The sequence below is a fragment of the Oryctolagus cuniculus genome, chromosome 7, assembly GCF_051225735.1.
Source record: "Oryctolagus cuniculus isolate XC-2025 breed Fujian yellow rabbit chromosome 7, ASM5122573v1, whole genome shotgun sequence".
NCBI classification, from domain to species: Eukaryota; Metazoa; Chordata; class Mammalia; order Lagomorpha; family Leporidae; genus Oryctolagus; species Oryctolagus cuniculus.
In genome coordinates this window covers 70,653,254-70,674,796 of record NC_142873.1, presented here as the reverse complement: position 1 = coordinate 70,674,796, position 21,543 = coordinate 70,653,254, and the positions used below count along the sequence as shown (strand labels likewise).

At 45.5% G+C, this 21,543-nt stretch overlaps 1 protein-coding gene across 10 annotated transcripts in view; it reads left to right on the top strand.

The window, feature by feature from the left end:
* The first annotated feature begins 4,094 nt into the window (after window positions 1-4,094).
* Window positions 4,095-21,543, top strand: part of CDC14A (cell division cycle 14A) — a 186,621-nt gene continuing 169,172 nt past the window's right edge. For 4 of the 10 annotated variants that reach the window (XM_089300290.1, XM_089300287.1, XM_070077981.2 and 1 more), the window contains exons 1-2: window positions 4,095-4,661; window positions 5,443-5,533. In XM_089300290.1, coding sequence (XP_089156416.1) covers window positions 4,613-4,661; window positions 5,443-5,533 — 140 coding nt within the window. In that variant the 5' untranslated portion in view covers window positions 4,095-4,612. The remainder of the gene's footprint in view (window positions 4,662-5,442; window positions 5,534-21,543) is intronic. The other 6 variants (XM_089300288.1, XM_089300285.1, XM_089300284.1 and 3 more) reach the window with 3 other exon arrangements.

Here is a 21,543-nt window from a genome sequence, read left to right as displayed (position 1 = left end):
CTGCTATGCCACAACGCCGGCCCACTGCCATGTAATCTTTTGTAGATGAAGTGTTTAACAAAATCCCTGAGTCCTTGTCCATTATTCTTCACTCTCATCCTCAGGTTTGGCCTCTGGCAAATCCCTTGCACTCCATGGAGTCTGTTTGAAAAGTTTAACTATCTGATCTCAGTCCCACCTGGCTCTTACCGATTTGATGCTGGTTCAGAATTCTTAAATAGGCACTGGTAATTAGTGTGAAGCAAAATATGGCTGGATTAGGCCACAAACTAGGCATTTGTGGGTAGCTATTTTATAAACCACCTTAAATCTATATATTTTTGGTATTGTTCTACTGTAATACTTTTTGCACATATAATTTACTAAAAGCTGTTGTAATTTATTTTGGCATCAGACAATATATTTAAGCCATTGAAATCATAGAGAATTTTGAATTACTCAGCAGTAAAAGTTTCTACTGCTTCTTGTTTCATACTTAATTTGAAAATTAACTTCTAGAAAGAATTCAAACCAGCCAGCACCGTGGCTTACTAGGCTAATCCTCCACCTTGCGGCACTGGCACACGGGGTTCTAGTCCCGGTCGGGGTGCTGGATTCTGTCCTGGTTGCCCCTCTTCCAGGCCAGCTCTCTGCTGTGGCCCTGGAGTGCAGTGGAGGATGGCCCAAGTGCTTGGGCCCTGCACCCCATGGGAGACCAGGATAGGTACCTGGCTCCTGTCATTGGATCAGCGTGGTGCACCGGCTGCAGTGTGTCGGCCGCGGCAGCCATTGGAGGGTGAACCAACGGCAAGAGGAAGACCTCTCTCTCACTGTCCACTCTGCCTGTCAAAAAATAATAAAAAAAAATTCAAAGTATTTATTCTAGATTTTTTTTACTTGCTTAGATAACATTGTCATCACTAAACAAGAACTAATGAGAAATGGAGATAATTTTTAAAGAATGGAATCTGTAAATCTCTCAGCTGTCAGCCCTTCAACTATCCTGAGCTCATTTTTCTTTCCCTATTCTAACGAGAGAGGATGTTCCTCTTTCCTTGCAGCTCATGTAACTTAGTTCTTCCCTCCTTCTTCTCTCATACTCTCTTCCTCCCCCCTCTCTTTCACCTTCTTATTGCTTTTGCTTCCATTCTGAATCTTTTTCTGACTTCAAACCTGATCATTCCAGGTCACTACTGGCCTTTGTTCAGGTTGGAGATACACTTTAGGCGAAATTAGACAAAGTGGTGACGAGACTGGACTGAACTGAAAGTGAGGGAGTGTGAAGCCACATAATATATATATTGGAAAAAAATGGGGATTTGAATCTGGAGAATTCTAAGGGGAAGATGTGATGAAAGACGCTGTCTTGGTATTTGAAGAATTGTCATGTATAGGAAGAGTAACTAGGAGTTTCCAGTACAACCTTAAGGGGAGGAATTGGAACAGAGGGTGTTGAAGTCACTTGGTGTTGCCTCCAGCAGTGTTTTCTGTCTCTGCAGGTGCACATGCCTAGGCTGCAGGGCGTCCAAGGCAGTGTGCAAACACTGGTTGCAGATTTAAACTTCAATGTTGTTTTTAAACTCAAGATACTTTCTATGCTTACCTGCTCAGTTTGTAGTAAGAACTCCCTTTCCTGCAGTTGAGCTCTATCTTAAATCTCTTAGTGTTTTCTTTATGTGCAAAAAAGATAGATGTTTTGCACATAAAATGAAAGTGAATTTGTTTTATTTATAATAAGTGGAGTGGTTGGAAAGAAATGCCTTCCATTATCTTGCTCCATAGACTGAAAAGCATGCCCTTATTATGAAATTACAATCAGTAGGAACTTTGACCTCATGATAATTGAGACAATAATGTGTTTTATGATCTCATTAGAACCTTGGCATGTATGTGTGTCATGTGTACTCTATCTTGTTCACATTTTTCTTATTCCATTTAGATTTGATTTAGGGAGATTCTATCACACTGACACTTATTTTCCTGTAATGCAACATAAAAAAATTTTAGTACTTGTAGCTTCTATTCCCTTAAAAACAATAAATTTATATTATAAATATGCTAAGGAAAAATGAATCTTTTCATTTTAATTTATTTTATTTAGTAGGTTGCAATTAATTCTTCATGACAAAATTTGCAATCAGGGGAATTATATGAAAGAAAATGCTTTTGTAAATTAAGTTTAGAAAACAAGAGAATGTTTAATTAAATCTGGCTTCTCTGAAAGTGTAGATTTGCAGTTCCTGTTATTAGACTGTTTACTTTGTGAAATTAGAGTACATTGAATGAGAAGCCCAGCTTCTTATTCCTACCGTTGTTTTTCTATTACAGCATTCCAGTGAAAAATTATCAGGGAATTTAAATGAGTTCAGCTTCTACAAGGATGTCAAAACAGCCACTTTGGAAATAGGTTATTATCACTGGATTTATTTAGCCTCTTAAACAAAGGAGCTAAGTTTTTAGAGAGATTTCTACACTTTGCTTTTTCATATCCTTCACCTATAAAATCTCGGAATTTTTCACTAAAGCAATCTGATTTGTCCACGCGATTGTTGACATCAAGATCTGGCGAATAAACATCAGGCAAAATTCAACTTTTCTTTGAAATTCCACAGCCACAGCCTAGGTTAGGTGAGACACCCTTTTAGGAATTTCAGTTTTAGAACTTTGATTTTTTTCCCCTCCTCGTATGACAACTTAGGGGATGTTGAGAAGTGCTCCTGTGTTTGTATGGTTTGGGGCTTACAGTTACAGATCTGGATAGTGGGAGAGGTGGTGTTTTGAACTGTTTTGCAAGGGTATGTCTGGTTAGAATTTCTGGCGTGTTTCAAATAGCGCTCGCACACAGGACAGTAATGGTTACTTCATGATTTTCGTGCCAGTTGTTTTTTGGGGGCGTCCGTGAAGCAGACCCGCAAGGACTGAGAACAAGGAGTTAGGCTGTCCTCCCCGGCCCCAGAACGCGCTCGCTCCGCTCCACGCCGGCCGCCCGGCTCTTTCCTCGCGCGCCCCCTCTCTCCCGAGAGGTAAACAGCCCGCAGCACCGGGGAAGGCCGGCGCAAAGCCGGTTCTCTCGGAGAAGCCACGCAGGGCGCATGCTCTGCCGATGGCGGGTCTGTAGCGCCATTTTCGGATGCCCACTCATTAGGCAGGTCCTCGGGACAGCGGGCATTAAAGTTGTTCAGACAGTGGGAAGAGCTCGCAGAGGCAAGCCCAGGGCCTCTCGGAGAGGAGCCCTGCCTGCCGCGCGTCGCGGTAGCGCCATGAAGAAATCCTTTTGTGTAACTTCCCCGGGTGGACAAGTGGCCCCCCCTGCCTTCTCTGCCTCCGGCCGCGCTGGCCTTGGCTGTCCCGCCTCGCCCGCTCCGGGAGCCCAGCGATACACAAAGCAGGCATTTGTGATGATTTTGCGCTCACAGTGGCGTCCTCAAACTGGGACGTGGAGGCTGCATGGGGACGTTTGATACCCGCGAGAACAAAGCACAGGTTCCATCCGAGTCTGCTTCTGTGCAGAGGAAATCAGTTCGTGGACTTCTAAGCTAGGAAGTGGCGCTTCCTTTTCAATTTCTTTTCTTTTTTTAAAATATAACGATGGAGACCCCTTAGTGGTGGGGATGCAGGTTGGCTGGAAGGTCAGCTGGAGGTTAGGCAGGGCGCGGGGAAAATCAGGGATGTTTGAGTGTGGGTGCGCGCGCGTGCAAGAGTTTAGAAGAAGATGGGGGCGTGCGAGGAAATGAGAGGGACTGAAAAGAAAACCGTGGAGTGGGAGAAGACTTTCTTGAGTGCAGAAGAGGAAGGCGTGCGGGTGCCTGCTGGCCTCCGAGGCCGCTCCGCGGTGGCCACTCGCGCCCCCCACCGTTTCATTCATAAGTTTCTGGCCCTGAGGCCCCGCCCGGCTCCCCCGGGCCCGAGGGCCGCGTTTCCCGTACTGCAATTGGTGAGCGGCAACAAAGCCTTAGCAACTGGCTCCTAGTGACCCGCGGGGCGCCTGGTAACTGGGGCGCGGGCCGGCGCGGAGAAAGCAGCAGGGCTGTCCCTTTAAGGGATGGCCGCGGAGCCGTGAAAGTGGAGGGGGCCGAGGGGGGGGCGGGGAGGAAGGTCTGGGGGCGGACCTAGGGGGAGGAGGAGGAGGAGGAGGAGGAGGAAGAGTTGCTGCTGAAAGGAGGTGGCGGAGGAGGAGCCAGAGCAGCTGCTGCCAGCCCGCGGGCACCGGAGTCCTGCCCGCTGCCGCACGAGTAGCCACGGGCGCGATCGGGGCCAGCCGTGTCCTCCTCCATGATCACTTTGGGAGCTGGGGGAAGACTTGGCCGGGCCGTGAGAGCTGGTTTGCGTTTCCCAGGAGCGGCGGCCGCGGAGCAGCAGCAGCAACAGCAGTCCGCTTCGAATCGGAGCGGCCACAGCCCGGGGCGTGTGCGCCCCGCGCGGAGCGGGCTCGGGTTCCCCACGGAATGTCCCCGGGGCGCCCGGCGCGCTGACCCTGCAGCCGCCTCCACCCTCGGCGCCCGCTGCCTCCCTCGGCCGGGCTCGGTGTTCCGGACCGCGAGCTTCCTGGCTCCTGGGCAGTGGGGAAGCCCCCGGGGGCGGGTGACCTCAGCTGGCCACGACCCAGCCCTCCTCCGTGCGTAACTCGCTTAAGATGGCAGCGGAGTCAGGGGAGCTAATCGGGGCTTGCGAGTTCATGAAAGGTGAGGCGCAGCCGCCCCGCATCCTCCGACCCTCCCTCGTCCCCAACTCCTCACTTCTTGCCGCTGCGTCCCAGCCGCTGTCCCAGGCTTCTCCCGGGTCCCCGGTCCTGTGGCCGCTGCGCGCGCTCAGGTCCCCTCTCGCCACTCTCCAGTCCCCGAGGACCCCCTGCTTCCGGCTTCTCTTTCTTGCGTTCCCTCTTTCCCTCTGCAGATCCCTGGGATGGCCTCCCCCGCCGGTGATGGGACAGCGCTGGCTTCTGCCGGGGCCCGGCACCCTGCAGCTTCTGGGGATCCTGCACCAGTTGATCCTTTCGGTCGCCCCTACCCCATCGTTGCCGGTCTCGGTTTTCGGGACACCCCCACCCCCCACCTCCAACCACACCCCCTCGTCTCTCCTTCCTTCCTCTTGAAGTCTCCGGAGCTGCTGGGGAGAGAGGCTCGCTTCTCTCTTCCCCTTCGGCAGCTGTGAGGTCTGGAGATTTCAGAACCAAACTTGCGTCTCCAGGTCTGCTGGTTCCTCCAGCATTGGTGTCCTCTGGCGGGCGCGCGGCCACGGGCTGAGTCCCTGGGTCCGGCCCCCCTCCTGTCTCTCTCACTGTTGTGCTCTGGGGGCTCTGCTTTCTGAGAGAGAGCGGGTTTCTGCAAGAATTTCACGTGTTAATAGGGTTCTTTAAATTATGGGTAGCAGATGTTATTTTGAGCCTTCTGTTTATCATCAGCCTTCACCTCTGCTTCCCCACTTCTCATATGTTTTCTCCTGTCTCTTATACTTGTCTTTCAGATCGGTTATATTTTGCTACTTTAAGGAATAGACCAAAAAGCACAGTAAATACCCACTATTTCTCCATCGATGAGGAGCTGGTCTATGAAAAGTAAGTTTCTATTTTTTTTTTTTCTCTCTCATTTAGGTTGTTGGCTCTTTGGTGAGGACACACTATGCACCTTTATGGAAGTTTTATTCAATTTTCTCCCGTGGTGCAAGTAACAATACTAGATATTTCTTTCAAAGGCTCAGGTCTTTGGGAAGAGGTGCAGAGCAAATTCACATAATTTGAACCTGTCAACACCTCAGTCCTTCTAGACTTCTGTCTGTATCAGTTCTTCTTACCACCCCAACAAACAGCAACTATACATGACCAGTGCTTCCTAAAGTGAGACCAAGCAGATCCATCTCTGTCATTGCCAGACTGTAATTGGCCGGTGAATCAGTCACCAAGTATTTATGGGACAACCACAGGGTGCAGGACAGTGTGTGCACTACAGGTACGTAAGATTACAGTTCACAAGGCGTCTTTTGTACCTTAGCCTGTTTTTATTTGTGCAGCTCCTTTGCAGAAAGTGGGACACATGAGCTGCAGGGAGCTGTATCCGAGTTGTATCCATGAGGAAGACTTTGCCTGTGTGACAAAGTATTGATTGAGTTGTGTTATTCAGGTGCCCCAAACTTCAGGCTCTTCTTTTCTTTGCCTTTGAGGATGGAGTACAGGAGTGCTGATTTACTTTCTTTGTTTACTTTGCATGTGTGGGATTAGGATTGAGAGTGGAAAATAAGAAAAGGGAACTGTTTTCTGTGAAACAGCACTGATCCACAGGAAAAAGATGATAGGAAAGTTCATGGGAAATGGATGTAAAAGGGCTGATTTTGTTATCAAAAAATGAAATCTGTGCATGGTTTTTGCATAATACACATTTTCCATGAATTTTTTGAAGATACTTTGTGAATCTCCATTCATTAAAGCAGCAGATGATAAGGAATAAGAAGGCTGAATTGATTTGGGTATGTTCTTTTTATTAAAAGAGCTGGTATTTCAGAGGAGTCTACTGTCTTCTAATATAAATATTAGTTTACTGTCATTGCTGTCGTAACAAAAGGTACAGTTGCAGGAGCCATGTAGCTTCCTAGCACTTGTCTAGCTATAAAGGACATTTGGCTGTGCTGCCTAAGGATCTGGGGCTTACAGCAGGCCTTTGAAGAGTAAGTGTCATGGGCCTTTTCTCAGAGGAAGCGGCGTTTAATTGTCCCTGCATCACAGGGGTTCTTGAGATGGAGGTCTTGGGACGTTTCTCTTAGTGGTGCTGGGAGGAGGACTCTCCTTGAATAGCTGTCGTGAGAGCTGGAATGAAAGAGCCCTTTGCTGCTGCGGTGAGTGCCCGGAGTTGCTGAGGCAGAGATCTGAGTCCCTGGTGTCAGATTACAGCTCTGCTCCTAGGCAGAATGGAGCTCTGCTCAGCCTGCTCCCTGACCCTTGGTACCTGGGTGATGTCACTGCCAGCAGTGTTTATTGAGTGTCCACCCTTTGTTGAGAATGTGCATTGTTGTGGCTTTCCTTCTGTGAATGTAGGGTTTGGGGAACCTCTTGTGAGTCTGATGATGGGGACTGTGCCTCTGCATCATTATGTTCAATTCTGCAGGGACTAATGTGCTAGAGATTGTTAGTATGTCATCAAACAAGCTCCAGTCATTGAGGTCTGAGTGGCTCCTCATGAGACTGTTGCTGGTAGATCCAGCAGAAAATCACATTTTGCCAACTAAATAGAGCGCACAGTGGCTTTTTAATTCTAATATTGATATACTAGCCCGATTTTGTATGTGCTATTCATGGTGGTTTTTATAGGATGGGACTACAAATCATGTTTCTTTCACATTTATTCTATTGTGTTTCTGGGGTCTTGTCAGGAAAGACTTGCTGGAGAGGCCATTCAGTTTATCTGGTGAGTTTGAATGTCATTTGAAATGATGGTGAGGACTCCAACCTGGGCCGAGTGTGTCCTGCTCTAGTTTGTATCTGTCCTGCTGTGACACAGTGGTGCCTGCGGTCTCTGTCACCCACAGCTCCATCCTTTTTGTTACCCCAAATTACACAGTACGAGTGACACAGAGAATGACATGATGATGACGTTTAAGGAGCTCCAAGCCTAAGGTGAGGATAACAGGACTGCAAAAAAGGTGCAGGAAATTTAACTGCTTCAGTATAGCCCCTGTGCTTGGAGGAATTCACAGGAGGCTGGGGCACAGCTTGAGGCGTGTTCAGAAAAGTTTTGTGGAGAAGTTGAGAGCACATGAAGGATGGGCGGGGTCCAGTAGTAGAGATGTGGGATGATGGATTCTCTAAAAATGGCCAGCAAGGGTGAGGAGGGAGGCTCAGACATGTGTTCAGGCAACAGTGGGTTCTCCAGTTTGCTTGCTGTGCACAGGTCACACATGTGAGGTGTGGACTCTGAGGCCGAGAGCTTGGTTGGACACAGATTGAATGTCAGGGTGAGGAACCCACAGATTCCTTGGCATGCCACGGGACTCTGTTGAGGATATGGGAGCAGGTATGGTATTACCAGATTTGTGCTAATTGTAAATAATGACAAACATGAGCTGAGCATTTAAATGCATGCCAGGTGCTATGCTAGGTGCTCTGCAACTATTCATCATTTTGTTTCTTGCATCAGTTCTATGAAGTTAGCACCATTACTATCTTTACTGCACAATGATGATGAGGCACAGAGAGGGTAGGTCACTTGCCTAAAGTCACAGAAATAACAGGTAGCAGAATGGAAGGTGAAACCAAGTATCTAGTTCCAAAGGACACAGATCCTCTCAAAAAATTCAGATGATAGCACCACTTAAGATGGATGAAAGAGGTGGGGCCAGCCCTCTCTGAGATGTCCATGGAGAAACAAGTGCCTGTATTAGAGTGGTGGGAGTGATGATGGAAAGGGGGCATCTGAAGTCATGTGACTTGGCAGCAAACCAGGAGTGTGGGGTGTAGAGAACTGCAGAGAAAGAGGGCTCCCACAAGTCCTTAAGACAGCCTGGGTTGCTGTCAGCCTATGGGATCCTTGGCTGTCACAAGGAAGTGGTGTGGAAGAGCTGGTTTCCACGGGAAGATCCGATGCTCCATGTGGACCAGGTTGAATTAAAGATGTTTAAAGAATATTCATATCACGGATGGATATTACCTAAACGTTGAGTTGTCAAATTTGGGAGTTTCCCCAAAGGTGTGCTAAAGCTGTGTGGGTAACTTGATTTTTGAGAAGAGGTGATACGAAGGTCTGTTATTTTGCAGGCAGGACCAGGATGAGGGGAGAATTGGGAGAAAGGAGAGACAAGTAGCCCCAAAAAGTGGGAAAGCATGAAGGAGACAGGAGAAAGGGAATGTGGACAGAAGCAGTAGAATCCATCTCTTCAGCTCAACTTCTTAGAAGTGTCCAATGAGAGAGACTGCAAAGCTTCTAGGAGGATGTGTAGCAATCTGGGCTCTGTCAGGATGTCCTGGGAGCAGTGGGATCCTGACTGTCACACTTACATGTGTATGTCTCTAACATCAGGTGTGTATTATAGAGGGCTTCCATAAAGGCGTGTATTATAGAGGGCCTCTACAGCCTGGTCACTCAGGAATCTGATGAATGTTTCAATAAAATGCTACCTTTCTGTGCAAACAGTCACCTGGGAAACTTTCTGAATCAGGGCCTAGGCTCAGTATGAGGCTGAGGATCCTCTGGACAAAGCTGTATTTTGGGAAGATGTTTATTTCATCATCAGAGGATGGCAGCACTTTGTGATTGAAATAGCAACTTTCTGAGAAGCTGTGGAGGAAATCTCACCAAGTGTTCCCATGATGTCAGGCGATTGGAGTGACAGTTAAATTTTCTGCTTTATTTTTATTTTCTTAAAAAAGTATTTATTTGAAAAGTGAATGAGTGGGAGAAAAGAGAGAGAGGGAGTGAGAGAGAGAGTGATCTCTTCCATCTGTTGGTTTACTCCCCCAGTGCATGCAATAGCTGGGGCTGGGCTAGGCTAAAGCTAGGAGCACGGAACTCAATCCAGGTCTCCCACTCCCATGAGTGGCAAGGAATCCAACTACTTGACTCATCACTGGCTACCTCCCCAGGTGCACATTAACAGGAAGCTGGAATTGGGAGCAGATCCAGGACTCAAACCCAGGCACTCCAATCTGGGGTGTGGGTGTCTTAACTGCACCACCAAATGCTCCACCCCTCTGCTTGATTTTTAAATTGACCTTGTCTCAATACTAGAAAAGACCTGAGCAGTTGGAATAAAATGTGGATGATAAGAAATCATACTTTACCCTTAGGTTTCGATTCCACAGGATTAAAATCAGGGTATAGGCTTGCACACTTGTGGTACAAAAATAGCCCCCTAAAAGGCAGCCTTTCAAATAAGATTTATGTGTGTTTGATTACACTACAAATAACGCATAACTCTTCAGAAAGACTGATTCTTTTGGTGTTGGAATTGGGCCCTGTAATCCGAATAGAAGCTTACCTTTAATAACTTGGCTTACAAGTTAGTAAAATCAAATATGGTAATTATTGTAATCCTTGTGTCCCTCTTGTTAAGGTGGCCATGGGGGTAGGATTGGTTGTTAATTGTACAGAAAGCCAGTTTGTTGTGAAGGATCTATATGTGGTGTCTTTGTTTTCAGCCTTGTCCATTTTCATTTCTTCTCTCTTTGGATTTGCAAAGAGAAAGTATTGAAAATGCCAGCAAGCTCCTCGTGGAGCTACTCTGAGGGCCGAATTTTAAGCAGTTCCTAAAGTGATTCGAAGAATTCCACCCAATGTGTTAGCATGTTAACAATGAGCAACCTCTAATGAGGACTAATTAGCTAAGTGGAAGACTTAAATAATTTAAAACATTGAACTTTTGTTTGAATTTTATTAACGTGGCCTGATATTAATGCATCTAGGAATTCTTGGATAAATAATTTATAGAAGAATGATTTCTTTTGTCTGTGGATCAGCCAAAATGTAATTGTAGGATATTTTTGTGTGAAGTACAGAACTGCTTACCTAGAAATCTTTGCAGGAAGGAGTATTTAGATTAGATTTATGTGAGAAGAAATCCTCCTGGATTTTCAATTTCTATTTCAAGTTTAATATGTAGCAGCGAAGATAGCTTAGTGGGAAGTTGGATGCCACTTAAGCAGATACCCACCTGTGAGCCTTGGAGTCTAAGCTCTCATCATGAATTGCTGTGATACAGACAGAAAAGTCTGGTGGAATTCCTAGACAGATTTCACTGTAGAAATGAAAATAAAGCCCCAACGACATTAGCAGCTGCGGCTAACTTGTGTCATCTTGTGCCAGGCAGTGTTCTGAGAGTCTTTCTCGTTGTCTCTGAATCCGTAGAACAATCCTGGGAGTTAGGTGCTGCGTTAGGTTTTCATCACCACTTAAAAGTGAGAGGAAACGGCCCAGAGAGGGTGAGTTCATTGCTGGAGGTCACGGAGCTAGAAGAGGACAGAGTGGGGATTCAAGTCCCAGGCAACCTGCCCTGGAGTCACTCCATGCTCCTAGGCCTCCATCTGTTCCAATGTCCTGAGTCTGAGGCTAGTGGGGAGGGTGTGGGACAGCCCTGCTCCTCCCTGCCAGGCCTGTCCCCTCTAATGAGGGTGATGGTTTTCCCGAGAAATATGCCATACGCAGCGTATGCCTATACCATGTCTGGCTTGTATTTGGGAATGCCTGATGGTAATTAAAACTTCTGTTGGCAGTTCCTCTTTTGTGGATATAATTTTGCATTTTCTCCTTTCAATGCACTGCCAAAAAGAAAGAAGTTGAATTATTTTTGTATAGTTGTAGGACATGTGACAGTAAAAACAGCCCAATTTTTATAAGTCTGTGAAAAGTGCTGTTGTAGGCTGTCTGGTGAAATGTATTTCCTGTCTCACTGGTGTAACTTAATATATAATGAGTTCTACACAGAAGTCTCTGAAAAACTTCGAAAGTTATTGAGTTTTTAGTTTTTATTTATTTAATTTATTGCAAAGAGGGAGAGAGAGAGAAAGAGAAAGAGATCGATCTTCTGTCTGCTGGTTCCCTAACTGCTCTCAGTGATGGGCTAGGCAGGCCAAAACCATTCAATTGAATCTTTTTTTTTTTTTTTTTTTTTTTTTTGGACAGGCAGAGTGGAGAGTGAAAGAGAGAGACAGAGAGAAAGGTCTTCCTTTGCTGTTGGTTCACCCTCCAATGGCCGCCGTGGCCGGCGCGCTGTGGCTGGCGCACTGCGCTGATCTGATGGCAGGAGCCAGGTACTTATCCTGGCCTCCCATGAGGTGCAGGGCCCAAGCACTTGGGCCATCCTCCACTGCACTCCCGGGCCACAGCAGAGAGCTGGCCTGAAAGAGGGGCAACCAGGAAAGAATCCGGTGCCCTGACCCGGTGTGCCGGTGCCACAAGGTGGAGGATTAGCCTAGTGAGCCACAGCACCGGCTCAATTGAGTCTTTAGCATAGGTAGCAGGGGCCCAACTACCTGAGTTATCACCTCTGCCTCATAAGGGAAGGAATTAGCAGGAAGCTGGGATCAGGAGCAAAGTGGGGCCTCAAACCCAGGCACTAGATAAAGGATGCCAGTGTCCCAAGCAGTGTCTTAATTAAAAAATGCCACCCCTATTTAGCTTTTCTTTTTTTTAAAGATTTATTTATTTATTTGAAAGAGTTACACAGAGAGAGGAGAGGCAGAGAGAGAGAAAGAGGTCTTCCATCGGATGGCCACAATGTCCGGAGCTGTGCTGATCCAAAGCCAGGAGCTAGGAGCTTCTTCCAGGTCTCCCACGCAGGTGCAGGGACCCAAGCACCTTGGCCATCTTCCACTGCTTTCCCAGGCCATAGCAGAGAGCTGGATCGGAAGTGGAGCAGCCAAGTCTTGAACTGGCGTCCATATGAGATGCCGGCGCTTCAGGCCAGGGCTTTAACCCGCTGCGCCACAGTGCAGGCCCCCCTATTTAGCTTTTAAAAGATGATAGAGTTATACTTTCTTCTCCTTCTACCCTAGCCTTCAAAAGTAACCCAACATTGTTCACTGTTGTTTCTCTCTCTCTTTGTAAACATTTATCTATTTATTTATTTGAATGGCCCAGCAACAGATCCCCCTCTGTTTTGAGTGTAGGTATTTGTTTGCATGTATGTACTTATGTGTACAACTAATGTTATTATGCAGTATACATTATAGGAAGTAGTCTTGTATGTATATATTCATAGCCGGTTCTTAATGAGGTAACCCACTTGAGTCAAATTTGACTTTCTAGATATTAATTTATTTAAGTATTTGCTGTTTTGACCTCAAGGTATTCACAGTCTACAGTCTGTAATCCTCCCTGGTAAATTGTTGTTCAGTCTTTTGCATTTGTTTGAGATAAGCCTGGTGAGAATGAAGAATTTAGCTGAGGTGCTAGGAGAGTGTTCTTCACAGGGCCGGCCCTACCCTGGCACCCAGAGAGCGAGGGGGAGGTCTGAGAGGCTGCAGGAGAGTCCATTGAGGAGCTGTTTGCCGTCCAAGTTCTTTCTGTGCCAGGTCACCGCAGGGCGGCTTCATTATTTTGTTTGAAGTAGATTCCTAAGACATCAGATGTTCTCATTTGTAAGTTCATAATCACTTTTCCAAGCCAAAAGTAAATGATTTTTACTTAGTCACAGCTCAATACGCCTTTGTGCTTAAAAAAATGACTTGCTACATTTTTATGGGAAGTGAAAAGCATAACTTGAAACCTGTAAATGGTTGAAATCTGCTGTACACGAAACTAGCATAACTTAGGTGGGGTAGGTTATGACACAGAGCCCTGTGCTTTGGAAATCGACACATATGAAGACACTTCAACAAGTATGTGGAGAATGGAATTAGCAGGTAATGTGCATTTTGCAATAACTTTTTGAAGTACCTGTGTGTCTATAAAGAAGGATGAGGAAATAAATACCGTGCAGGGCAATATAAGATCAAAGTTGCACATGCATGTGTTGAGTGTCCCAGAAAGGAAGAGCTCATTACTGCCCGGGTGACCACTCCGAGAGTGATGTTGGAACCAGCTTTGCGAGGGTGTATAAGAGCCCAGAATACTTTTAGGATCTCTTTGAGGACCTGTTATTGCTCACCATTCATTGTTATACCTAGTGCAGTGCCTGGCACAGAGCTGGGGTCCTAGAAATTTAAGTTGAATGAATGAGTGAATGAATGAATGAATGAGTGAGGAAGGAAGAATAGAAAGGAAGGAAGCAATTTCAGGCAGAGTCACAGGAAAAACCACACGAGATGTTTGGGAAAAGGAAGACTGCGAGGTGGAGCTTAATACTGGATGGGGCATAGTCACAGATGAGAATGGACCCTTGGTTGGGTACTGGATTGTGGAAAGCCATGTGGACATCTGTCAGTTCTGCGTGATGATGCATGGCTCTGATTTAGGCTGGGCAATGACAGGAATGGATTTGGAGCAGGAAGGCCAGGTTTGGAAAGGCTAGAGTATGGATTGCCTGGCTGTGGGACTGATTGAATGAGAGTTGGGATGAGGGGTTGAAAGAGAATTCAGTTTCTGGCTTGGGTCCCCAGGAGAAAGTGATACCTGTAAGTGGGTGAAGTATGTAAATCAGAGGGCGGAGCTGCCATTTTGTTCTGTTTGTTTGGTTTTGGGGATGGGAGATAGGAAGTAGAAAGGGGGAGTTGTTATAATGGAGTCTTTGTCTTTTGTGGTCTTTAAGTAGAAAATAGACAATGCCTGTCCTCAATATTTAGATATTTACTTGTTTAAAGTCTGGGGAGGTAGGTGGAGCAACTGATCTCAGATTCCTTTCTGGCTTTGTGCTTTGAGTTGGGCTGTCTACATTTCATTGTGGGATTCATTGTTTCTTAAATTTTTTTTCTGAAGTTTTAGTTCAAATTTACTTCAAAAATATGTTGGTTTTGTTCATCAACTGAATCCTTCCAGAACCACCAGGAAATTACATGTTGAATAAGAGCCTTCTAAAATATTGTTCTGTTTATTGAAAGTATGTAATATTCCTAGTCCTTGACCACTTGGAAACATCTGGTAAATGAGATGATTATTTGTGGTTGACAAAGAATTCCTTTTTAAGAAATAGTCTCTGTGAAATATGGTTTTTGAAAATTGTTTCCTTTATTCCTTTGTTATTTTTTTTTTAGAAAAGATTTATTTATTTATTTGAAAGGCACAGTTACAGAGAGAGAGAGAGAGAGAGATTGAGATTCCGTTCACTGCTTCACGCCACAATAGCCAGGGCTGGGCCAGCCAGGCTGAGGCCAGGAGCCTGGTACTCCATCTGAGTCTCAGCATATTGATAGGTGAAGGGGCCCAAGCACTTGGGCCATCCTCCGCTGCCTTCCCAGACTAATTATCGTGGATTGGATCAGAAGTGGTGCAACTGGGACTTGAATTGGTGCTCATATGGGATGCCAGTGTCTCAAGCAGCAGCTTAACCTACTATGCCACAACCCTGGTCTCAATAGTTTGGTCTTAAACATGTATACATTCTGTTGATTTGTATTTCTTTTGTTATACAATTTAATTTGCTTTTGAGGACCAGAAAACATAGTTTATTTCATGTTTGACCTCCTTGATCAATACACAATAATCATGTATTTATTCAATTTTGTCTGGGCATGTGGCCTTTCTGTGATGCTAATTATACAGAGAATTGGGAAATTACATCTTGAAGTTTCAAAGCTGTTTGATCATTTAAATGTCATGGAGGAGCTGGCATTGTGGCATACATAGTGGGTAAAGTCTCTGCCTGCCATGCTGGCATCCCATGTGAGTGCCAGTTTATGTCCTGATCCACTTCCCATCCAGCTTTCTGCTAATGCACCCGGGAAAGCGGTGAAAGAAGGCCCAAGTGCTTGGGCCCTGCTTCCCATGTGGGAAACCTGGAAGAAGTTCTTGGCTCCTGGCTTCGGCCTGGCCCAGCCCCTGTCATTGTGGACATCTAGGGAGTGAAACAGCAGATAGAAACTCTCTCTCTGTCTCTCCCTCTCTCTCTGTAACTTTGACTTCCCAATAAATAAATAAATCTTAAAAAAATATATTTATGGAAACTTTTCTAAAATGAATCCATATTTCTGCTTTCTTAAAGAATGTTGCTGATCATGATTTACATTTTCCTGTAATATATAGATTGACTTGTTATGAATATGGGGGTTGAACACTTTCCCTGTAATTTGGTGGGTAGTTTTAGGGACTCTTGATGAACCAAGTGCCCTCTGCTAATGTGCCAAGTGGCTCCAGTTTGCTGAACATCTGTGTGTTTTCATAGTATAAATTTATTCTGTTTTTATTGCTAATACTCTGAGTTGAGTACTTTGTGGGTGCTGCTTTGTTGGGTTAGCATTGACATTGCTGTCAGGGAACTGGCCACTGATAGCGACTCCTCCCCATGAGCTGCTGATGAGTCTGACAGCTCTGGGCATAGAAAGCAGAGATCACATCTTATTAGCATTTGCTACCAGAGAAGCCTAAATCGACTCTGGGATTCTGTTTCTGCTTTTCTTTCTTTTTCTTTTTCTTTTTTTATGATTTATTTATTTGGAAGTCAGAGTTACAGTGAGAAATGGAGAGACGGAAAAAGACAGATTTTGCATCTACTGGTTTGCTCTCCAGATGGCCGTAATGGCCAAGGCTGGGCCAGACCCAAGCCAGGATCCAGGGGCTACCTATAAGTCTCTCACACGGGTGGAAGGGGCCCAAGCACTTGGACCATCCTCCACTGCTTTTCCCAGGTGCATTAGCAAGGAGCTGGATTGGAAGTGGAGTAGCCGGGATTCAGTGGCTTTACCTGTTGTGTGCAATGCTAGCCCTGGGAGTCTTACAATCATAGCTACAGGGCATGGGTGTGTGGCAGGCTTTAGAAGAAACAATGCAACTTTGTTTTTGGTTTACTGATGGTCCCCACTGAGATTTCAGATTGGTGATACTTGGGCATGGGTACCCTTGTGTAACTGACTTCTTGGTCTATATATGTTTCTTCCTTTTAAGGGCTTGTGGAATTCATACAGAGTTTACGGGAGTTCTGGTAGTTAAATGACTGGTTCCCAGCAGTAGAATTAGTCTGAAATGTTAACGTGTGTGTGTGTGTGTGTGTGTGTGTGTGTGTATTTTGTGTGAAATCAAGACACAGGCTGAAAGGTTGCTGCTCGGAGGCTGTGTCTGGTGGGCTTGTAGAACCGCGCCTTCTGCTCCTGCCCAGGACTGAAACGTTGGGATGTGCTTGCCCTGGAGCTGATGCCTGCAGCTCTGCAAAGCCCGAAAGGGAAGGCTTAGGCTGACTTTCATTTGGATAAATTCACAGAGTTGAAGGAGCTCCCAAGAAAAAAGGGGCTGGAATGATGACTAGTTGAGGTGAGTCCTTGCAGCTTTTGGGGGTTACCTCTGGAGCAGGCCACACACGGAGCATGCTAGTCACAAAGATGCAGCTGCAGGGGGAGTCAGAGGGGAGAGGCCTAACCTTGCTGTGTGCCCAGAGGGGTGGATGATCTCTCCAGATCCACCCCCTCCCTGGCCCTTCCTTCTTGGGTCATTTTGTCTGCCTCATTTTACTTTGTACTCAAAGCTTATAAAAAGTGATTATGTGTTGTCTCCCCTCCATATTTAACCCGGCATAGAGTTTAGAAGGATAAGAGGGAAGTATCTTTGCAAATGAATCAATCAGATCACACAATCTTCCATTTATTTACTCAGTCATCTTTGTACTGGGTGCTTCAGATACAATAGTGAGCAAATTTAAACCTAGCTCTGATCTCATGGAGGTTGTAGTCTGGTGGGCGGTAGTGAGGATGTTAATTAAGCATTTTAGACCCAAGATTACCTGCAGGTGCTCTAAAGGGAAGACCTGCGGTTCTTTGAAAGCATGTATAGCAGAGCCTATTTGTGTGTGTGTGTGTGTGTGTGTGTGTGTGTGTGTGTGTGTAGAACAGGGTTTGGAGAGGTGGAGATGGGGTGAGGTAAAGAGTTCCTTGAGGAAGTGTGACTGGGACTGAGAACTGAAGGATGAGTGGATGTTAATGAGGTCAGAGGAGGTAGTATGTGCCAAGGGCCTGAGGCAGGAACTAAAATAAATCCTGTGGCTCAAGATTATTAACTATAAAATGGCTAAAAAGTTTCAAAATGAGATCTTAAAGGGAGATAGGTAGGGGCCACACCACCCAGTGCCTTGCAGGCAATCTTCAAGGTGTTGGAGATTTTACAGTAACTATTTCCACCAGCACAGGTTTTAGAGTGGCTGTTTTTCTTTTGGGCTTCAGCTGCCTTGTGAAATGTTGTGAGCCTTAGTTTTTATTTTATTTTTTTTTTGAATATAAGTTTCCTTTTATTTTGAAATGGAAACAGCGGAATGCAGTGGTTTGTCACGGGGAAGAGAAGCGGAGGGTGTGCCCTGCGAAGGTCAGAGCCAGCTGCCCTACCCCCCAGACAAGCACAGAACAGACTCAAGGCTGGGAAGAGAGGTACAATCAGAATTGGGGTGGCGGTGGCTGGCAGATTTCCAGTCATGTACAGTTTTCAAAGTTATTGCGATTACAGAGTAAGGTAGCACTCGTTCTGAAAATCACAAGTCACAAGAGGGGGTGCTCAGCCCCCCCCCCCCCATTCATAAAAATACACCCGCCGGTGAGCCTTAGTTTTTACGTACAAGAGACCCCTCATCATCTGGTTTTCTGCCAAAGTCACATTATACTGTTGGCCTCGCCCTCTTCAGCGCCTGCTGTTGAGTAATGGGGTGAATTTACACTGGTTTAGAATGTTCCTGTGGGAGTGAGTTCTGTCTTTACAGGGCATTCTTGAAGAAGTCGCCTTTTGGTTTTGTTAGTCTGAGTCTTGAAGGGGGTTTTCTCTAATTGACCTGCTCCAAAGAAGGAATTCACAGAATTACAGACCCAGATGCTGGATGCTTCCTTCATACCATCTGGTCTGTTGCTTGGCTTTATGGAAAAAGGGCAGCACTTACCTATTTTACCAAAAACAGCAGCTGTACCCTTAGGCACCCTGCAAATTGCTCTGGGCTAAGAAGGTACTAAGTGGGAGAAAGGGTCCTTATACTCTCCTGTTAACTAGGCCAGAGAGCGCGTACTAAGGGCCCGAGGCAGGAACTAGACACGGGGACTTTCCTAAAACAGCATAAGGACAGAGTTGGTAATTGGATTTTCTCCTTCCTTTAGGATCAACAAATGTTCAGCTTTATGCAGATAAGTAAATGATATGGGGGTACTTCAGAATGGTCATGGAATTGAAAAATAAATTTATTTCAGTACAAAGGCAACTTTGAAATCCATGCATAGATTTTTCATGATCTACATTTTCCATGAACTTTTTGCAGGCCCCCTTGTGGTTTCCTAATACACAGAGGTGCTTTCTAGGCACTGCAAGTGTAGAGAAAGTGTGGCAAAGGTCAGGGAGAAGGCTGAGTCCTTCCCCTTTCCGCTCTGAGGGAAATGCCTTCTGTACCTTAATCCAACACAGTGAGAGGACAGAGTACACAGCGAGTACATAGTGAGAGGACAGGGTGAGCCGCCCTGGAGACACATTTGAATTATTGGATGGTTTTGTCTAATGTAGATAACTAGAGTTGTAGACTCCTCGACTCTAGAATGAAGTGGCTTCAAAAGTTCTTCCCACTAGTGTATCATGATATATACATAGGATATATTAGCACAGCTGGAAAAAGATTAGAAGCCACCTGATTGGGTGGCTTCCTTTGAGAGATGAGGATGTGGGGACTCAGCGAGGCCAAGACACCAGCCCAGGGACAGTGAGGGACCATGCTGGGACAGGAAGCCTCTGGCTCCCAGTGGTCTTTAGCTCTACATCAGGCTGCTGTGTGCAAGGAAAGCTTGTGAGATGTGCATCTGCTCTGCTCCGGGAAGCTGGCATCAGTGGACTTTGGGTAGTTCTGCCATGAGTGTTTCAGCCAAAACTCAAGACTTGCGCTGTGAGACCTTTTGGAATTATGATCATTTTAAATTTTAGCCACACATAGAAACTTATTCATTTGACTGGAGGAATGCTGGTAATATTCATTCTAGTGATAGGGAAAATATTAGGTGGTGTGTGTGACATAGAGGCAGTGCTGCTTAACTTCTGCAAACTATACATACACAACCATGACTTGTGTAATCTTACTGTGCTTTGTGGGATACTGATATCTCAGCACTAATCACACTGTAACAGTATCTCTACTTATCTTCTCAGTAGGGGGTGAGCTCCCTATGGATTGGGATCAGTAGCCTTTCAGTAAACATTTGGGTGAGTGAATCAATAGACCAAAAATGTCAGCTGTGCTGGTAAAACAATGGAAGAGTTGGCATGCCTTATAATCTTATAGAATTTATTTAAAGCAGTTGTATATATTTTAATTTTAATTTATAATTACTTTTTAACAGCTTCAATGTGATTTATAGATATAATTCTGAAGCATAATGATATTCCCTTTCTTCCTGCCTCCCTCCCCCTGTCTTCCTCCTACTTTTTTCTATCTCTCTTTTTTTTTAAATTTTTGAGATAACATATTTTAAAATTACATTACAGTAAAAAGGCTTAATACTTCACCAAGTAAGAAGTTTAACAAGTATAAAGCAGAAAGACTGTAGTTCAGTGAAAATACAGACAATGGCTATAAACCATAATTGAATGGAAAAAATGACCATTTTACCCATGCAAGGAAATTTTAAAGTAATCACAGATCATTGAAACTATAGTAGTATAGGATTCTTGTTTGGCGCTGCAGCTTACTTGGCTAATCATCCGCCTGTGGTGCCAGCACCCCGGTTCTAGTCCCAGTTGGGGCACCGGATTCTCTCCTGGTTGCTCCTCTTCCATTCCAGCTCTCTGCTGTGGCCCTGGAAGGCAGTGGAGGATGGCTCAAGTGCTTGGGCCCTGTACCCGCATAGGGGACCAGGAGGAAGATCCTGGCTCCTGGCTTTGGATCAGTGCAACGTGCTGGCCATAGCAGCCATTTGGGGGTTGAACCAATGGAAGGAAGACCTTTCTCTCTGTCTCTTTCTCTCACTAACTCGGCCTGTCCAAAAAAAAAAAAAAAACCAACACAAAAAACTATAGTAGTATAGGATTCTTAACCATTGGTTTGACAAAGTTATGCAGCGAAGTTTTAAAAAACAATATTTGCAGCAATATTGATATACACAGAAATTTCTTTCTTTTTTAAAAATTTAGCTCCCTCATATAAGGCAGAACATGAGATGTTTGTCTTTCTAGGTTTGGCTTATTTCACTCAACATGATATGCTCAGTTGTGTCCATTTTGCTGCAAATGGTGGAATTTCATTCGTTTTTTTATAGTGAATGATATTCCATTGTGTATATGTGTCAGATTTTCTTTATCCATTCATCTGATGATGGACACCTTGGTTGGTTCCAAATTTTGGCTATGGTGAATAGTGCTTCTAGAAACATGATGGTGCAGATAACTCTTTAATACATTGTGTTCAAGTCTTTTGGATAAATACCCAGTAGGGGGATTGCTGGATCATACGGCAAGTCTATTTCTAGTTTTAAAAGAAATCTCCACACTGTTTTCCACAGTGACTGCAGTAATTGACATTCCCACCTACAGTGTTTTTTTTTTTTTGTGTGTGTGTTTTTTTTTTTTTTTTTTTTTTTTTTTACAGGCAGAGTGGACAGTGAGAGAGAGAGAGACAGAGAGAAAGGTCTTCCTTTGCCATTGGTTCACCCTCCAATGGCCGCCGCGGTCGGCGGGCTGCGGCCGGCGCACCGCACTGATCCGATGGCAGGAGCCAGGAGCCAGGTGCTTTTCCTGGTCTCCCATGGGGTGCAGGGCCCAAGCACTTGGGCCATCCTCCACTGCACTCCCTGGCCACAGCAGAGAGCTGGCCTGGAAGAGGGGCAACCGGGACAGAATCCGGCGCCCCGACCGGGACTAGAACCCGGTGTGCCGGCGCCGCTAGGTGGAGGATTAGCCTAGTGAGCCGCGGCGCCGGCTTTGACATTCCCACCAACAGTGTTTAAGTGTTCCCCTTTGTCCTCATCCTCACCACCATTTGTTACCCTCTGTGTTTTGGATATTAGCCATTCTCACAGAGGTGAGATGATATCTCATTGTGATTTTAATTTGCATT